Below are 19,916 nucleotides of genomic sequence, written 5' to 3'. Positions count from 1 at the left end.
CACTAGACCGGAAGGTATTAATTGTCTGCCCCACTTTTTCATGGAGATTTCAGTTTTCTAAAATGACCTGTTTTATCAGAGATGACCAAGAAATTCAAACCTTCAGGATAAAGTTGTATTTGATCTTCTGTTATTGAATGTTGACTGGAATGTAGATATTTATAAAAATCAAAGTTAGTTCTTTCAATTTTCTCAAGTCCATTGTAGATGGTCTCTTTGATTTAATCTTACATTTTCCCTCGAGCTCCCTTTTAAAAGATATGACAGTGTTTTGTGTGCTTTATTTCCTTTTCCATAGGAAAAAACCCAGTCATTTTTCTAAAGTACAATCAATCTAATTTACCCTTTATATTTTAATTAAAGTTCTAAAACATGACAGGTTATGCCTTGTTTTCAATGCAAAGCCTGATTTTTATTATTCCTTTCTACTGCTCCTATATCCTTTTTCTCTGTCTTTTTTTCCAAATACCATTAAGAATACTTATTAGCTTACCCCTCAGAATAGCATTAGTGGTGTTCTATAGCAAAGCTCTAGTGCAGTCCTTATGCTTCATTTATTTTTCCCCCTAGTGTGTCTTTCATTTCTTCTGGCATGTGGAACACTATTTCATTTTTTTTTTGAAAGAAGGTTATAAAAGTCCAGCATTTCTCTTGGCTTCATTTGTTAATGATTGAAACAATAAGAACTAGTATAGTGTATCTGCTAAGAAATGATCCATATCAGAGTTATACTCTTCTAAGGCCACTGATTTCGATGAATTTACACTGAACTGCAAGTTAAAACTCAGGGATAGGGTTGTGCATATCAATATACCGGAACAGAAAATAAATCCGAAATTAGCCGTTTCAGCAGTATTCCTTCACAAGAGCTGCCTTGGTCATGACTTCGGCTGGCTCTGATATAAACCCCCCCCCCAAAGCTGCTGTCAAACTGAAGGTCGCCCCAAGTAGAGGCTTCATTTCTCTGCACCATGACCATCTCTTGAAATCCTTAGTTTGGAAGCTAATTTGCATGGACATCATGCTATGCACTCCAAATACAAACGGAGCCCCCAGACTTTGAGGTGCTAGCCTGCCAATTGGCTCTTTCCACCAGTCCTCGGCAATGCTGAACTTCTGAACCTGAAAACTGGTGGACAGCTCGGCTCGCAAATGCCTAGAGGTTGGGAGCAACCCCTTTGCTAGCCCATAAAATTGGACCCCCTGTCCCAAAGTTCACCAAACTTCAGTGTCTGTCTAAGGAGAGTCCCTTGCATCCACACTGCAAATTTGTTGACTCTACCTCCAAAAATGCCCCCTGCATCCACACTGCAAATTTGTTGACTCTACCTCCAAAAATGCCCCCACAGGAGCTTTGAAAAATCCCCATAGACTATAATGGGCCTGAATTTTTTCAGTAAACCTGGAAATAAGCCGAATACCCATATTTACCGGTATGGGCATTTGACTTATTCAAGGTTTACAAAAATATATATATATATATCTGAAATTTACCAATTTTTGTTTTGTTTGCATGACCCTATTCAGAGAGACTCTCATCTTGTCTCACCAATGAATTTGTTAGGTGAACTTGGGCAAGCCCCTCTTTTCTTCTCTCCACCAACACCCCTTCTTATTTATTTAGTCAAGACATTTCTGATCCTCTTCTTGGACTCAGGGAATCAGGCCTCTGAAAATAATACTGTTAATCTACCATACCAAGTCACTGTAAAGATTACAATCAGGGATGCTCAGAAAATTACAAAAAAGAAAAGAAAAATACAATCTACATTCGAACATTCTTGTGCGTGTTTTTTTTTGTTTTGCAATGTCCATTTTGTGTCAAGTTGAACCTCTCACGATCATTTTGACAACGGCCCCACAAAAAAACACTTTGAATAGTTCATGGTGGTGGCATTGAGTATGGCAGCTTGTCTGGTAGCCACTACTGATGTGCGTGCACAGTGGCCAACCACAGCTGGTCAATAGCAGGGCTGTAACTGCTGCCCTTTCTGCATGCCACAGGGGCGCCAGCTGCCCTCCTTGCCCCCTCCCCGATCTATACCAACCTTACAATTACAGTTGCTATCTCGTTTCTGGGAAATTCCTGGAGATTTGGGGTGATGCCTGTGAAAAAGCAAATTTGGGGAGAGATCTCACCTAGAATCTGTGGTTTTTAAAAAACTATTTGTGATGTATTAAAGTTTTGGATAATTTATCATCTGTAACCCATTAATAGCCATTCCATTATTAGGCCTTTTGTCAACCTTCCTAGTTACCCACCCATAGCATTGACTCTGCCATCCGAAGCTGACATTTTCTCCAGGGGAACTGATCTCTGTTGTCTGGAAATCAGTTGTAATTCCAGCAGAACTCTAGACCCCACCTGGAGGCTGGTAATCCTACTTACACTGAAGTAACAGCAGCAGCTGATATCCCTTTGAGTGTACAAGTATAGGAGGGGGAAGAAAAACTAACGCTACAGAATTCCTTTATAAGGAATTTTGAGCTTGGGATAGGGTTTGGATTCTAGTTGACAATTCCGAGCAAACTTGGATTAATTCACCTCAACTCTAAATATGAGTATATTCTGAAATTATAGTCTGGGTGGCATAAATGATATAGATACTAATGTACCCGTGTTTCTCTCTAACATTCCTTTATAAGTTTTTACTCCTTGCATCATAGATAATATAATGTGCTGAATTTATTCACTTACATTATAACCTCGTATTATGTCTAGGGCTTCTTCTTTTTTCTTCTTTTTTTCTCTTGTTTAATTCAAAAGGGGTGGGGGAGATTTTGCTTTTTAAAGGAAAGGGAGAGAGAAAAAAGATTTGGGTGGTTTGGAGCCAAATCGAGCCAGTCTGAGGGTTGCGATCCTCTCTGGTTCATAACAAGGTGGAGCTGCTGCTGCCCTGTGGTTCCTTTATTTACCCATGGCCTTAATAGCAACAGCAGCTTCCTCAGTCATTGCGGACAGCATGGTGATCAGAATCTCTTCGCCACAGTCATACTTCTGTTCAGTCTCCTTGCCCAGGTCTCCCTCAGGAAGACGCAGGTCCTCCCGCACTTCTCCACTGTCCTGAAGCAGGGAGAGGTACCCATCCTGGATCCCAATAAGCTGGAAGTCATTTCTCTTAATATTGGGCACATCCATGTGGTGGGTTGAAGGGCAGATATCTTCATATTTCTTCCCGGTGAAGATGTCTATGCCAACAAGATGCACTTTGGCATGCCTGTGCTTGCCGGTCTTGGAGGTGGACATCTCCACAATCTTGCAGGGGCGCCCTTTGAGAACCACAAAGCCGTTTTTGCGGAGAGCGGAGCACTGCATGGGGAAGGTGGCGTAGGTGCCGGCATCTCCGGTCTCGAAGTCTAGGTCATGGTGGATCAGCCATGGTGGATCAGATGTTATGGAAACTGCCGTGAGCTCAACCGCCGCTGCCTGCTGCAACCTATTATGTCTAGGGCTTCAAAGATTATGCTCACAGGAGAAAAGTCACACCTCTCCTACTGTGGGCTGTTTTCCAGTGAAGCCAAATAACAACACTTAGCATCATTTCCTGGTGGCTTTGATCTTCTACAAGTCCATTAAAAGTCTCCAATCCAAAGAAAGTTAGGGCCATCAAACACTGCTAATCAAAGCCTCACTGATATCAATTAAATGAAACAGTTTTTTTTTTCTGCTTTGGGGACCACTTGTATTTCTCCTTCCTAAAATAATGCTTGTCATGAATTGTCCTATGTTCTACATGGAGCTGATCATCCCAGCATTCCATACACTGCATGGATAGGGCTGTAAATGCTGTTGGAATGAGGCCCCTGAGCCCCCTTCCCTTGGAATGAGTCTTCTATGGATTTAACCATAGAGACAGCCTTCAAAAATGAAATCCGGTTTTCCAGATCAGACTCCACCGCTCCAAACCACTGCTCTTAACCACTACACCATGTTGGCTCTCAGCGTAACTTGTATGTAGCCCTGTTCTAGCCTCTATGTATCTGTGCTGAACATGCCAAATAAACATAAAAACCCAAAATTACAACAGTGTGACAATATTGTTTGGGCATATTGGGTACCTTATCCTTACCTTTTGGGTATCTTATTCTAGTTTTTTTTAAGGATTAAGGTCCCCCCCCCCTTTTGTTGTTGCTTATAAGAAGGTTCTCAACTTTACTTTTAGACATTGTGGCATCTAGTTATTCTTCTGTATTTCACGATGCAGTATCAAGCCTGAAGTCTGAAATTTCGATGCAGTGAATGGTGCCTAGCTTCCTCACTGTAGCATCTCCACCACTGACACCTCTCCACCTCTGAAGTCTCACCTGAGTCATCTCTTGAGCCATCTTTTCTGCTTCCCAGCTTTGTACCCATCCAGTCAGGTCCTCAGCCATGGCTGAGCAAGCACAGATTTTTTTTTATTTTATTTCCTTCCAAATAAGATAATAACCCTGTTGAGTACTAGAGGTAGCACCATTTAACCTACTGGTCTTTCACAGCTCAAATCTTAATTGTTGTCTTTCCTGGGATAGTAAGATATAACCATTGGTTTTATTTCCTCTTTATTTCTTTTTAATCAGATTACTGCAGTTCTGTTTTTATTAAGGCCAATTAAAAAAGATGTTTGATCTAAGTTGAAGGTTATAAATTAGACCATTACGTGTATATAAAACTGAATCATAACACAGCCTAATAGACCAGCAATCATTTTAAAGATTAAAAGTTAGCTGCTCAACTCCATATTCTTTTGGGTGACTAATTTTCAGCCATTATTTGTATCAAGCAATGTGTATGTGCGTTTGCAGATGATCATCCTTATTAATAAGCTTGGAATGGTACAAATAATCATCAGTATCCTTATGAGGGGAGAAAAAATAAAAATGCAAATATGTTTAGGTGGGAAAGAAATTCATTTTTTGCAGGGGCTGTGACTGATGTTCAAAAAGAATAGACTCTAATCATTAGGGTTGCCAGGTCCATCTTCACCACCGGTGGGAGGTTTTTGGGGTGGAGCCTGAGGAGGACAGGGTTTGGGAAGGGGAGGAACTTCAATGCCATAGAGTCCAATTGCCACAGTGGCCATTTTCTCCAGGTGAACTGAACTCTATCGGCTGGAGATCAGTTGTAATAGCAGGAGATCTCCAGCTGGTTGGCAACTCTACTAATTATGTAGGTTTCCAATACTTGAGCAGCAATCCTAAATGTGTTTATTCAGAAACTAGTTCCATTTTATTCAGTGGAGAGTACTCCCAGAAAAGTGTCCTTTGGACTGTGGCTTTATTTTTTAAGATGCGTCAGATCAACTCTAAAAACACTATCCTGGGAATAAGCCCCACTGAATAGAATGGGACTTACTTTTTAAGTAGACCTGCTTAAACTGCTCCCAATGTCTGTAACACACTTCCAGCCTAGCCTACCTTACAGGGTGGTTGTAGACCGATGTAATCCACTTTGGGTCCCCATTGGTGGGAAAGGTGGGGTTTAAATGTAGTAGATAAATAAACTCTGGTTGATTTCTCTGGTTTGCAAGTTATTTTGTTATATAGCCTGCAGTTGTACTCTTTCCAATTTCATATTGATAAGAATATGGCAGTAAAATCCATTTCCCCCCCAAGTCATTTTCCTCTGCCTTTCTAAAAACAACTACCCCCTCCCCAGATAGAAGTATCATCTTTTGTAGTCCAAAGTAATTTACTTTCCTCTGCAAATCCTGCCAAAAGTGATACAATTAGCTGGGCAACCACTAATAAAATGTGCCTCCCTTCTCATCTGGCAGTTTATAATGAGCAAAGTTACCAGAAATGCTATTTTTCGGCCAGCAAAATTACATTTTTAAAAAAATTCAGAAATGCACATTTCAGGAATTCTTTCTGCCAAGCCTGAGGAATAAGTATTGTACCAAACAACAGTAATGGTATTAATACTAGCAATCCTATGAATATGATCATTGTGTGCCTGTATAGTGTTATAAGTATCCAGAGCTTTGTTTTATCATTCTTGGCCGGGGGGAGGAGGGGAGTGGTTAAGTGTGCTGCCTGCCATCCAAAATCTTAGACTCCTATAACATTTTGGACAGGCCCACGTATTCAGAGATTGGGGGTCCTGGAATGTGGGTTGGGGGAATGGCCCACATATGTATATGTATGGATAGTATCCATGTACATTCCACATGCATATGTTTGGTGATATATGTATATGCATGATATCTGGCATTACACGCTATTCTATGGGGACAGTGAGGGGGGCACTCGTTCAACCATCATGCATACAGGATCCCCAAAGGATCAGTCAGTGAGCTGGCACTTTTATATATGTGCATTTTGATTGCAAACAAGAACATTTCAGTAGACAATCCACAGGAAATATAATCTGATGAACAGTAGTATACGTTGTAGTGTGGTTTACAGCAATGCCACCTGGTGCTTCCCTCAACGTGATTACATTCATATTTATACACTAGTGAGAATAGAAGGTTAGAGAGTGATTTAACAGTAGTCTCCTATGTTTCAGACCAATCACTCACTAGTCTTCAATACAGAGCCAGCACAGTATATTAATTAGAGTGTCGGACTAGAGTTTGGGGGGGACGCAGGTTCGAATTCCCACTCTGCCATGGAATCTTGCTGGGTGACCCTAGGCCAGTCAGACACTTTAGACCTAATCTACCTCACAGGGTTGTTACAAGAATAAAATGGTGGAGAGGAGAATGATGTAAGGAACTTTGGGTCACCATTGGGGCAAAAGCCCAGGTATAACAGCCCATTCCTGAGCTGTAGGTGGCCGGGAATGGCGGGGAGGATGCACCACTGCGGTGCCTCCTAGCCTGTTTCCCAGCTGCCAAAAGCTCAAAAAAAAACAAAAAACCCTTTTACAGGCTTTTAAAATTTTAAATGGGGCTTTTCCCCCAATAGAGAACAGCGAGGCCGTGCATGCTAAAAAGCAGGCGCAGCACCACCGTTCTCGCCGCCGGCATGCCGGGCTGAAAGGGGACAGCTGCCTTTAGGCAGCTCCTCCCCCCAGCATGCCCTGGGAATGTCCCCATGGATGGGTACCCAAGGTTGGGTGAAAAGAAAATATATATAAGTCTATGTATAAATACTGAAAGTATAATTTATTAGAAGCGCTATGTAAAAGTTAAAATTATTTAAAAGCATTAAAATAGCACAATGGCATTTCCTGAGGTTGATAACTGTAACCACATACCAAACGCGTTTTGGCCTATGGGGCCTTCATCAGTGGTTAATTAAAACCCTTTGTTAAGCCTGCACACATTTACAGAAATACATTAATGAATGCAAATACAAACAGTTCAAACCCAACCAGGCATGTGTATATGTTGTAAATTCTATTCCCAACTACTCAAACATCTGGTATAATACGTTCTTGTTGTAATACTGGTTAGTATAAGTCTCTCCTATACTATGTGTGCAAGTATCAACCTAGTAAAGCAGGCTTAACAAAGGGTTTTAATTAACCACTGATGAAGGTCCCAAAGGCCGAAACGCATTTGGTATGTGGTTACAGTTATCAGCCTCAGGAAATGCCATTGTGCTATTTTAATGCTTTTAAATAATTTTAACTTTTACATAGCACTTCTAATAAATTATACTTTCAGTATTTATACATAGACTTATATATATTTTCTTTTCACCCAACCTTGCGTACACAGCTTTTGTTTTTAGGTTGGGTTTTATTCCCCTCCTTTTTTTCTTCCACTAATGTCCCCATGGATGCCAGAACGCCCACTAGAATGCCGGTGCAGGACTTTACACCGGTGGGATGCCGGTGGAAGGCCCCATTGGCATCCCAGGGTGGCACTGCCACAGCAGCACCGGGAGACCAGCGTCCGGGCCTCCCCATCGGCATTGGGGCCACTGATGGTGGCGTAAGTAGCCCGGACACCAGCATTGGGGGTTCAATGCCGGCACAGCCCCTTCCTGGCCTCCTGAGGACTTTCATCCTCAGAAGTCAGGAATGTGCTGTAAATGAAGGAAATGAATAAACAAAAGCTAACTGCTGGGCGAAACTTTCTAGATAACTTGCTTGTTAAACAACTATTTGCATGTACAATCCATCATAAAATCTGGTTCCATCTGAGGATGCTCTTCACAGGATGAAGTGCTCCCCTATTTCTCTCTTTAACAGAAGACAAGCAAGATGACAGTTCACCTGATTAGTTCTCTCCATAATTATATAGTTGAAAGGATTTGGTACCAATGTCTTGCAAATTATATTTAATATGTGCAGGGGACCCACAAGGACTTGTGAAGGCCGTCTCATTTCCCCCTCTCCACTATTTCCTCTTTCACTTCCCTGAAAGCACCCCCTTATCCTCTCTCCTTTCCCTGCTTCCTTATCTCCTTCCCACATACAGGCCACACTACATTTATCTTCTCCCTGTCAGCAGTTTTCCCTCTTTCCCCCTGGCAGTCTGTCCCCATGATAACTCTGGCTAGGTTGCATGATGCCAGCTGAGCTGGCCCCAATTGCATGGTCTAAAAATAATCCTGTTCCATAAACTAGATTTTAGATTGATAGAGCTGGCACTTGCTTGTACTTACCATCCATGTTTTAGAGTCAACACCAAGAATTGTATTTGGCCAGCTATAGCTACTTCTATCTTTGCCTTCAGATGAAATAAACTAAAATTAAATAAACACTATTGGTCTACAAAAAAAATTCATAAAGAGGATATTTTAAAAGGTAATGATTCTGTCTATCCACAGAGAACAGTTCAATTACTTAAAAAACTGAAATAAGACTGATGAAATGTCACGGAACTCTGTGTTGCCTCCTCTGCCGGCTCTTACAGCTGCTGGATCAAGAGTCTAGGAATTCTGAGCAATTCACAGGCTGTAAGAATAAAAACATTTCCCCTCCAAACAATCCTGAGCAGCTCACTCACTTTAGCAGGTTATGCTTGATGGAAATTGAATGAACTGCTAACAAAATCGTGACCCTCAGAATATACTTTAAAGCGCTGTGATTCGTCTTCACTTTGTTCAGGTTCAAAGAATGAAGCAGAAGTGAGAAGCTGAACTAAAAATCCATTCACTCTGTTTCATGATTTAAATTTTTTTTTTTAAGGTTGGATTTTCAATAACTTGTTTGTCATAATTTTCATTTTCTGCTTAGACAAAGCCCCCCCCCCCAGTCTGACTCTCTAAACTAGTTTACTCCGACAAAATCTCTATTTCAGTAGGATTTGATTCCTAAGACTGTGTGGAAGAGCAGTCTTTGATTTGAGCTAGTTAAAAGTGGAAGCTTTTCTGTGAAATTTTGAAATCAGCTCTAGGACAGAGTTAAGAAGATGGACGTGTTCTATGCAAATTTCTGACTCAACTTGCTCAGAACAAGAAATTATTTCCTCCCTTTATTCTTCAGTTCTTTACATGGTAACTTTAAAAAAATCTGTGTTATGATAAAGTACTGAATCCACTGAGTATTGCTAAGGTCAGGATTTCACCAGCAGCTTGCAGAATTAAAAGACGGTGGTACGGTACTTCTGATTAAATATTCCAAGTCTGTGTATATATCATCAGCTTTGTACACTGAGAATATCAGTGCTGTCATCCCTGGAGAGGAATATTTACTTTAGCTACTGTTTTATCTCTAAGATCAGTAATGTTGATGTTTGCACCTCTGCAGAATCAATACTCGCTTATTATAAAAATGTATATTTTGCTCGTTTTACTGATGAGAATAAACTAAGATGCAGAGGACCAAAGCCTTATCCCCACTGAGATGATCTTTGTTTCAAAGTGACAAAAACTGTCTTGAAAACTATTTTATAACTCTTGCCTTTTTTTCCTCTGAAGGGTGGAAGGGGTCAAACATGTAGCAGGGGAGCAGTCAAGCCCTGTATCCAGGTCTGGACCAGAGGGCCACAGGAATTGAACTAGTTCTTCGACCTCTGCGGCCCATGTAGTTCAATCTTCTTGAATCCATTCCACTTCAGAATCTAGGACACATTATTTATTTATTTTATTTAAAACATTTTTATGCCACTTTCCCACCTGATCAGGGTCCCCAAAGTGAGGAACATAAAAAACATTAAAACATTTGAACAATTAAAAAGAACATTTAAAATGATAAAAGTAATTCAATAAAAACACATAAACAAAATTATTCAACTGAATATTTCTCCCCAAAACTCCCGCACATAGAAAGCTGATATATCATTGTTCCCTGCAGACAGAGAACTAGACCTGTTGTAACTGTCATGTAAACTTTCTAGGAGTAGGGAGGATTCATATGATCATGTCACAACCGTCTCAATTTAATAGTGAGCTAAAACAAAATATAGGTACTGCATTTTCATTACGCTTTCTTGCAAGTGATTCTTTGCAGTTGGTCATTGTCTGTGGAAGAAGGAGGGGGAGGAGATTAGAATAAAGTGAAATCTGTTCCTCATTTTCATATAAGAATTTTATCTTCTATTTCAAGGAGGTTATGGTCCACCAATTCATTTATGCATGTAACAACTTTCCAAAATGATTGCTTTTCACTGAGTCAGGACACTCCCCTTTCATTGACTGTATAATCTCTCATGTAAATCCCATTTAGGTCCTTTTCAGTATGTATTCTGCTTGCTCAATAGGGCAAGTAATGATCTGTTTGTAAGGGCATTGTCTATGGCTCACATTTGAGTATTGCCTATTGGTATTTCATCAAATGCTACTTGTTTACTGATAAGGACATTGTGGTGGTTCCCATAGGGATATTTCATCCTATTATATCCAGGATGTATCTTGGATCTCTTGAAAAACACCACAATCAAGACTCAATTTTCTTTTTCAAACAATTCCAATTGACATAAACCCAATGATAATTACTAAATGGCAGAGAAGAATGAATAAATTTATTTGGAATGCTAAGAAACCCAGAGTAAGATTTGCAGTGCTACAAGACGAGAAAAGTAGAGGAGGATTGAATCTACCAAATTTCAAATTATATCATCAAGCAGCCACACTGGCTGCACTATCAGACTGGATTATCCGCCCTGAAGACAGAATGATAAGATTAGAAAAAGCTGATCTTGGACATGGATTTCATCAACTACTTTGGACCAAAAAAGTTGTAACTAAACTCAAGAATGTAAACATAGAGAATTTACCAATACAGATGATGAAGGTATGGAATTTACTTAAAAGATTTCTCAGTCCCTCACCACCAGAAATGATGTCTCCTATTGAAGCATACACAGACTTTGCAAGCAGGATCAAACATGGGTTACTCACTTATAACGACCTAGTTAAGAAGGACAAATAAAATCATTGCAAGAACTTCAGGAAAAAAATGTAAAAATCTCTTGGTTTACATATCACCAAATAATTCATGCATTAAGAAAGGACTATTTACAAGGATCCAAACAAAGAAAATGGACAGAATTTGAAACTTTGATTATGAAAAATCAGGACCACCTTTTGTCAAATATATATAAAATATTGTTGGCTATAGACACAGCATCAGAACAAGTAAAGACATGTATGGTGAAGTGGATGCAAAACTTTGGGGAGATGATTCCAATGCAAATTTGGGGGAAACTGTGGAAAACAAAAATTGAATTCTCAAGATCACAAGCAGTAAGAGAGAACTGGTATAAAATGTTTTTAGAGGGCATTATGCTCTGAAAGACCTGCAGAAGATGTACAAAGAAAACCAGGTTAACTGTTGGAAGTGTTCAGAAACAGAAGGAACATATTTCCATCAATGGTGGACATGTAAAAAAATTCAAACTTTTTGGAAAGTCATACATAAAGAAATACAAGAGATGCTGAAAACGAGCTTTCAATTGGAAGCTAAATATTTTTTATTGGGAATAACTCCAATTCAAATACCCATAAAGTATAAAGAAATTTATCAGTATGCAATGATGGCTGCAAGACTGTTAATAGCACAAAAATGGAAGGACAAGGAGACACCTGACTTAATGATGTGGATTACAAAAATGCATGAATATGCAATGATGGCAAGACCTTCGGCCATATTGCATTAAGAGATGACTGAAGAACACATGCAAAGATGGCGGCCTTTTTATGAAAGATACTGATGTTTATGAAAGATACTGACAGAGTTATTAAGAACAAGAATTGATGTAGTATAAGAAAATTGTATTAGATTTAGGAAATAAGGCCATTAATAGATTAGAGAGACATTCTATGTAGATGATGAAACAGTCCGTGCGCCGGTGAAAAACAGTGAATGTAATTCTATTTTCCTTTCTCTAATTTCCCCTTTTTTCTTTGTATTTTAAAAAATATAATAAAAATATTTTTAAAAAAAACACCACAATCACTCACAAAATTCTGTCAGCATTTAAATTATTCATGGGATTTTGGTTAGGGTTCTGCCATGCACATTATATGCTGTTGGCTAAATCACGTTCAAATAAGGAATTAGGTGGGAGCTTTTAACAACATTCCACCCTAAAATCTGAAATCATTAAAGTTCGGACAAGTGGATCAAGGTAAGAGTCCCCGATACGAGAGAGAGAGAGAGAAATGCCACATGAAGCTAACTTCTCATCCCAAAATTATTGAGATTGCATTTTGTAGTAAAGATGAGTTCAGTGTTCATTTGGTTAACACTTGTATCCATATTTTATTTGCTTGGTTGAAAAATAGATACAAACAGCCCATTCCTGAAGGGGGGTGGAGCTACATAGAAACCGGTGTGACCTCTACACTGGCATCTGTGCCACTTGCTCTGTGCAAACTGGCAGGGATGCCTGCACACGGTGACTTATGCTGGTCCCAGGGTTCAGCGCAGAAGTGTGAGTCTCCTGCACCCGTGCCACCCCCACAGCGGCATATGTCCTGGGAGACATTCCCCTGGGTGTTCCTGGGGGAGGAGCACTCTTTAGGCAGCTTCCTAACCCCTTTCAGCCCCAAAATGCCCCATATTGCAGGCAGTAAGATATGCATGCAAAATCATGGTGTAGCCCTGTGGAACTCTATGGGGAGTTGCATGTTTTTTTTTTTTTTTTTTTTTTTGCTAAAAATAATTTTTATGTCATTTTACGACTTGCTGTGCTGGCAGCAAGCCGCTCTGAAGGCAGCACAGTTTCGCCGCCTCCAGCCGCCGTCTAACCCCTCCCCCCTTCAGGAATGGGCTGAAAGTCCTCTTATGTTTCAAATGATAAAATATACTAAAGTATAAATACACAGAAGTCATGAATTCCCATGAATATTTAAAATGCAGATAGAGTTTTGTTCAACCCAAACGTTCTGTCAGAAACAGAGATGAAACAGTAGTCTGAAAATATTGTTTAGGAGAACATTATCTCTTTCTGATGTTTTTTCAGGAGAGATTTTTTTTTACTTCTTGAACACCCTGATCCTAAACATATTTAATTGGAAGTACATCTGAGAGATAACACTTATTTTTTAAATGTGTCCTTTCTCCATGAGGTTGTGGGAAACAAGATACCAGACCATTTTACATTCCTCTTACAAACTTAGTATGGAAGCTTAGCCTCACAATAACCCTGAGGAGAAAGGGGGAAGAGAGGGGACGGATGTAAGCCGCTTTGGGTCTAAGGGAAAAGCTCAGTATAAACAAAGTAGGTAGGTAAGCAAGGAAATTGTGTGAAAGACTCGCCCAGTGCTACCCCAATATATTTCATAGCTGCTCAAGGATCTGAACTCAAAAGCTAACATTGAAAGCTTTCAACGTCTCATAACTCCCAGTTTGGCAACAGCTACCAAGCTGTCAAAAACTATACTTAAAAATATGGAAAAGGATTATACGGTTAGTGTTTAAGGCGAGGACATCTTCCTCTTGGAGCAGTCTGGGAGGAAGTAACTGGGGTTGGTATTGTCATGGCTACTGGTAAAAATGGCTACTAGTCATTCTCTCTAGGATCTAGTCATTCTCTCTAGGATCAGAAGAGCGTGCCAGATATATTAGGTGCTGTGAAACACAGGCAGGATGGTGGTGCTGCTGCAGTTGTCTTGTTTGTGGGCTTCCTAGAGGCACCTGGTTGGCCACTGTGTGAGCAGACTGCTGGACTTGATGGACCTAGGTCTGATCCAGCCTGGCTTTTCTTATGTTCAGATGGTTGCCGGAGTAGCTGCAATGATGCCTTTAAGTCCAGGCTGTACAATATGTGAATGACACAAGTTGAATTTGTTTATAAAAAGCAGGGATCAGATCTTTGGAGAACATTGAGGATCTTTCTAAACCCCATTTTGACAAAAACAGCAACTGAGATGGTGGGCAGACACAGCATAATCCATCTCAGCATTACATATGAAAACCAGTTCTAAAAATAAGAGCATTCTGAGCTCCACTAGGGTAGTTTCAAGATTGTTGGTCTCTAAAGTGCTACTGGGCCCTGACCCAGATGGCCCAGGCTAGCCTAATCTCATCAGATCTCAGAAGCTAAACAGGATTGCCCCTGGTTAGTACTTGGATGTAGAGGAAGGCAATGGCAAACCACCTCTGTTAATCTCTTGCATTGGAAACCCTACTTGGTTGCCATAAATCAGCTGTGATTTGACGGCACCTTACACACATGAGGTGTTACTGTACTTGAATCTAGATGTTCTGAGATCCAGTGTGGTATATTTGTTAAAGTATTGGATGAGGACCTGGGTTCAAATCCTCACTCATCACAAAGCTTACTACATAACTTTAGGATTGTCACTCTAAGCTGAAATTACTTCATAGGATTGTTGTGAGGACAAAATGAGGAATGGGACACCCATCTATGCCACTCTCAGCTAGTCAGATAAGTGCCAGCCTGCCAGGATAATAATGTTTTTTCGCTTCTTGTGGCAGTCCTCATATTTTTGCCAAACGTTCCACTAGGTGGTGAGGAAGCTATGTTGGTTCAGTTTTTACTGATGGCAAGCCCTGAACAGACTCTATCCACTATTCCCCTCTGACATTATTTACGCCTAGTAAATTGTGCCAAAGGAAAGTCTTGCTTTGTGATTAGTGGAGGAAAGGGAAATCAGGATCTGATTGTGGTTTTTTCCCCCTGCGCCGAGAAGTTTGCTGAGTGATACAGAACATTAATTTTGCCGCAATAAATTCTCTCTTTTCTAAAGAGACCTATTGCTAACATGCCAGTCGGCAGATATATTTGGGGTTGGTGTAAGTAAAGAGTCATCCTGGGAATTGTATTTCATCACCCTTGCTTGTTGATGAGTGGAAGGCCTGACAGAAGAAAGTGGATGAATGAGAAGGAACATGCTGCTACTCTTGTGAGTACTTAAAACATATATGTCTCATAACGTAGTATTTCTTACATTACTCATAGATGGGAATACAAACAGAGCATTCTTGAGCCTGGGGGCCGATAGGGCTTAGGCGGCGGCGTGACCTCGCCGCCAGCGTAAGTGTGTCTTGTGCCATGATTTGAGGCACTTACGCTGGTGGTGAGGGCAGTTCCGTCGGCGCCTGAGCGCCACGGAGCTGCATGCCGCTCCTCCGCCACTGCAGTCTCCCTGCCACGTAAATCCCGGCAGAAACTTGCAGCACCAGCATGGAGGGGCGTTCCTGGGGGCGGAGCTGCCATTAGGCAGCTCCCTATTCCCTTTTGGCCCTGGATGCCGGCGGCCGGGATGGTGTTGCTGCACCTGCTTTTAGCCCCATTGAAAACGAAAAAAAGCCTTTTTCATCTTGGCGTCGAGCAGGGAACGGGTTAGGAGGTGGTGCAGTCGAGCCTCTTCCCCACCGTCTCCACACGCCAGCAGCTCAGGAATGTGCTGTAAATTTCATTTTGTTTGCAGTGAAGTATTCTGAGTTGCATGTTAGTTTGGGTCATGGATGCCTACAATATGGGCTTGCATACCTTGTCTCGACTCCTTTCGGTCTGAATTGTAATTGGATTGCCATTGAGGAGCCTCAACCTAAAAAAAAATAAAGCCAGCATTTTATCAAGCATCCAAAACTGGTTTGCTAATTGTGCACGGACATTCTTGCACTTTCATTTGCTGGAAGAAGTTCTGTTGCCAAGGCAACCATTTGATATTTCATGTCTGGGTCAGGGAACCTGCCCCCACCCTTAACTAGATTGGTGGATGGAGGGACAAGTACTTGTCACCCAGCAGGTCCGGTGATGTTGTTTGCCCCCTCTTCACTTGTGCCCCAAGGAGTAGCTTGATGGCCCTGGGACAGAAACAGCGATCCAAAGGCTGGATCTGCCAGTTAAGCCACATGGCAACTTTAACAAGCCATGTCTAATAGCTGGGCCTGTTACCAGGTGGCCAGCAGGCCCAGTAAGGATGCCAACCTCCAGGTGGTGGCAGGAGATCTCCTGCTATTACAACTGATCTTCAGCCAATACAGATCAGTTCACCTGGAGAAAATGGACACTTTGGCAATTGGACACTATGGCATTGAAGCCCCTCCCCTCCCCAAACCCCACCCTCTTCAGGCTCCACCCAAAAAACCTCCCACCGGTGGCAAAGAGGGACCTGGCAACCCTAAGGCCCAGAATATGCCTGGGGATTTCATCAGCCAGGAATAAAGCCACACCTCCCTGGAGGGTTGCCAGCTCTGGGATGGGAATCACTGGGAGATTTTGAAGGTGGAGCCTGAGGAGGGTGGGGTTTGGAGAGGAAGGACTTCAATACTATAGAGTCCAATGGCCAAAGTGGCTATTTTCTCCAGGGGGACTGATCTCTATCACCTGGGGCACTTTCACACATGCCAAATAATGCACTTTCAATGCACTTTCAATCTACTTCAACAATCGCTTGCAAGTGGATTTTGCCATTTCACACAGTAAAATCCAGCTTCAAAGTGCATTGAAAGTGGATTGAAAGTGCATTATTTGGCATGTGTAAAAGTTCCCCTGGAGATCAGTTGTAATAGCAGGAGATCTCTAGCCACTACCTGGAGGTCGTGGCAAACAAACGTTAGCATGCTGTGTAGTTACTTGAGCAAACCCAAAACAGCAACAGTTGCAAACAATAATAAATCAAAAATATATACTTGTGATAGTGTTATTTCAATATCATATACACTATGTAAAATGAACTTGGTTTACAAATTTAACCATATATTCCAAAGAACACATAATTAAAGGTGCAGAATTATAGATACAATGCCCATTTTTTGCAGTCCTTTTAGCTGTATAGAACGTCTTGTCGTTCAAGAGGTAAGAAGGTCAGTTCTTCATTTAAACAGAAGTCCGGTTGTCTTTCTGTTTCGGCTTAACAAGAGCCTTCCTCAGCGGCCACTACAGAAATACAGCAATATATACAATGCAAAATGGTCTATACATAACAGGAATCAAGGGTAAGCATTATAGAAGTGGTCAATTACTTCGACTGAAACGGAATTCAACTCAACAAGTTGATTTTTTCCAAGCAGCACATAAGTTGAATGCAGATCTCCTACAACAGGGATATCCTAAATATGTCATTCAAAATGCTATGCATCAAACTAATAACAAACCTAGGGAATCATTAATTACAGAATGCACCACCCTTAAGCCTACACGACTTACTTGTGTGATGCAATATACTTCCATGTCACCCCCAATTGGCCAAATTCTCCGTAAACACTGGCACCTGGTGCAACATCTACCCGGTTGCCAAGTACCTCCATGGATCGCGTACAAACGCACTAGGTCTTTTAGAGACATACTAGTAAATCCAATATCACGTCCTATGTCCTCATCCAAGTTGCCTGCAGGTAATTTAAAATGTGGCTCTTGTCAGAGCTGCAAATACATGCTGACAGTTCGTGAAATCACGAATCCAGTAACGGGTCGCATATTCAAAATTGACAGCTTCAATCATTGTGACTCACGGTACCTCATTTACGTGGTCAGATGCGCATGTCCTCTCTGGTATATTGGACAAACGCAGAGACCTATAAAATACCGGATCAGTGAGCATAGGTCCAGGGTAAGAAATCACGTTCTGGAGGCCCCCTTTACCTCACATTTCTTGGAGAACTAAACTGACCTTCTTACCTCTTGAATGACAAGACGTTCTATACAGCTAAAAGGACTGCAAAAAATGGGCATTGTACCTATAATTCTGCACCTTTAATTATGTGTTCTTTGGAATATATGGTTAAATTTGTAAACCAAGTTCATTTTACATAGTGTATATGATATTGAAATAACACTATCACAAGTATATATTTTTGATTTATTATTGTTTGCAACTGTTGCTGTTTTGGGTTTGCTCAACTACCTGGAGGTTGGCAACCCTACCTCCATCTGAGGTTTTGTGGGAATACTCATCCTTGCAGGATTTCCCTCGGGCTTTCTGGATAGGAAGGGATGTAGTGATTCAACACAAGGCCTAGAAGGGCATGGCCAAGCTCTCTCTAATAAGCTGTGGGGAGAGGCCCAGCATGGCAGAGAGAGGCCACAAGGGGAGTTCAACCCTCTCTTCTTCTGGTACTGAGGCCACAGAGACTTCCTACAAAGGATACTGGAGGACAGCCAGGCCAAGGAGTTTCACCTGGTAGCTTTAGCTGCTGACATCTGGTATATGCCACATGTCATAAAATCTGCTGTTCAGCACCTGCTGTGGAGCTGACAATTTACCAATAGCATGGGACCTCTTGTGTGCAAATATAGTGGCACTTCATATAATTTGTTTTTTTTTTAATTCTCTCACAGATTCAAGACTCTTTAACTAATTGATTTGTCAAAGATTCCAGTTAGCTGATAGATGTTGTACATGAAGAGTTACTTTGACAAAAATGTGCACTTTGTACATTGGCTTCATCACATGTTTGCATGATGAGCAGTCTGCCCATAGAACACATGTGGCTTTGCCAGCTTGGATTTTAGTGCTTCAACGTTTGGGCAGAATTGAGTATGTACTGCCTTATCAATTATATCTCCCACCCCCATTTACAAAAGCTAGCCAATTCCATCACTCAATTGATCAAGAATTCCTAGTAAGATGGCAAAGCAAAGGGAGGAAGCCATATTGATACGATGTCTTGTTGAATATAGGGTTGCCAACCTGCTGGTTCTAGCTGGAGATCTTCTGCTGTTACAGCTGATCTCCAGCCGATAGAGATCAGTTCCCCTGGAAAAAATGGCTGCTTTGGCAATTGGACTATGGCATTGAATTCTCTCCCCTCCCCAAACCCAGCCCTCCTCAGGCTCTGCCCCAAAACCTCCTGCCAGTGGCAAAAAGGGACCTGGCACTGGCAACCCTAGTTGCATACATGATTTCCCATACTGTGGTTCTGTAAATTAGAAGCAAGTTGTTTGTGTCTTTCACTGTGCCACTGCTTCCAACCCACTAAGCCAAATACAGCCCAACAATCATGCATTACAGCCTGTCAGAGGAATTTATGATGTACCTTCTAGTCAGTCAGACCATTGGTTTATCTTGTACAGCATTGTCTACTCTGGTTGGCCATGTGTCGCCAAGGCCTCATTTCCTGAATAGATTTTCCCACATGCTCTAGCAGAATTTATGTGACATCCAAGGCAACCCCCATTCATCTCTCTTATAAATTAGCTCGCTAAAAAAAAAAATAGCAACACGGTATCGCTGGTCCTTCGGGATGACCGCCTGTGCTGTGCTTCAGATAGAGAAGGTTACTTATGCCTAAGTGACACAACCCTTTCTAATTTGTGAGGCAAGACCAAAGCAGGCATACTGGCGCCTTGATATTAGGACATACAACAGATCAAGTCTTGAGGACACTGAGCGCAGTAAATCTCTGAGTATCAAGTGCAGCACTTCTTTCCAATTCACTTTCTAGATTCACATAAAACAGAAAGATTTGTGCAACAGGCCAATGCATATATTTCATTGGAAGTGGTCTCCAGTTATTTGTTCCCAATTGACAGAGGGATCAAGTATACTGGGGTTTGCAAAATGCCCCCAGTTATGTCTGTTGGTGCTTTTACCTTGCCAAACAGTTGGGATGCAACATTTGCAGAGATACAATTCCCTGAATTATCATTACCTGTGTAATTTCAGAACCTAACATTATT

At 41.3% G+C, this 19,916-nt stretch overlaps 1 protein-coding gene across 1 annotated transcript in view; it reads right to left on the bottom strand.

Annotated features, from left to right (window-relative positions):
* Positions 1 to 2,781: 2,781 nt before the first annotated feature.
* LOC130483628 (eukaryotic translation initiation factor 5A-1-like) overlaps positions 2,782 to 19,916 on the bottom strand; it is a 74,817-nt gene continuing 57,682 nt past the window's right edge. Inside the window, exon 2 of the mRNA XM_056856439.1 lies at positions 2,782 to 3,328. Within this exon, the coding sequence (XP_056712417.1) occupies positions 2,909 to 3,316 (408 nt within the window). The 5' untranslated portion in view covers positions 3,317 to 3,328 and the 3' untranslated portion in view covers positions 2,782 to 2,908. The remainder of the gene's footprint in view (positions 3,329 to 19,916) is intronic.

This window comes from Euleptes europaea, chromosome 10 (assembly GCF_029931775.1).
Source record: "Euleptes europaea isolate rEulEur1 chromosome 10, rEulEur1.hap1, whole genome shotgun sequence".
NCBI lineage: Eukaryota > Metazoa > Chordata > Lepidosauria > Squamata > Sphaerodactylidae > Euleptes > Euleptes europaea.
The sequence above is the reverse complement of the archived record's forward strand: the minus strand, read 5'-3'. Positions and strand labels throughout refer to the sequence as shown.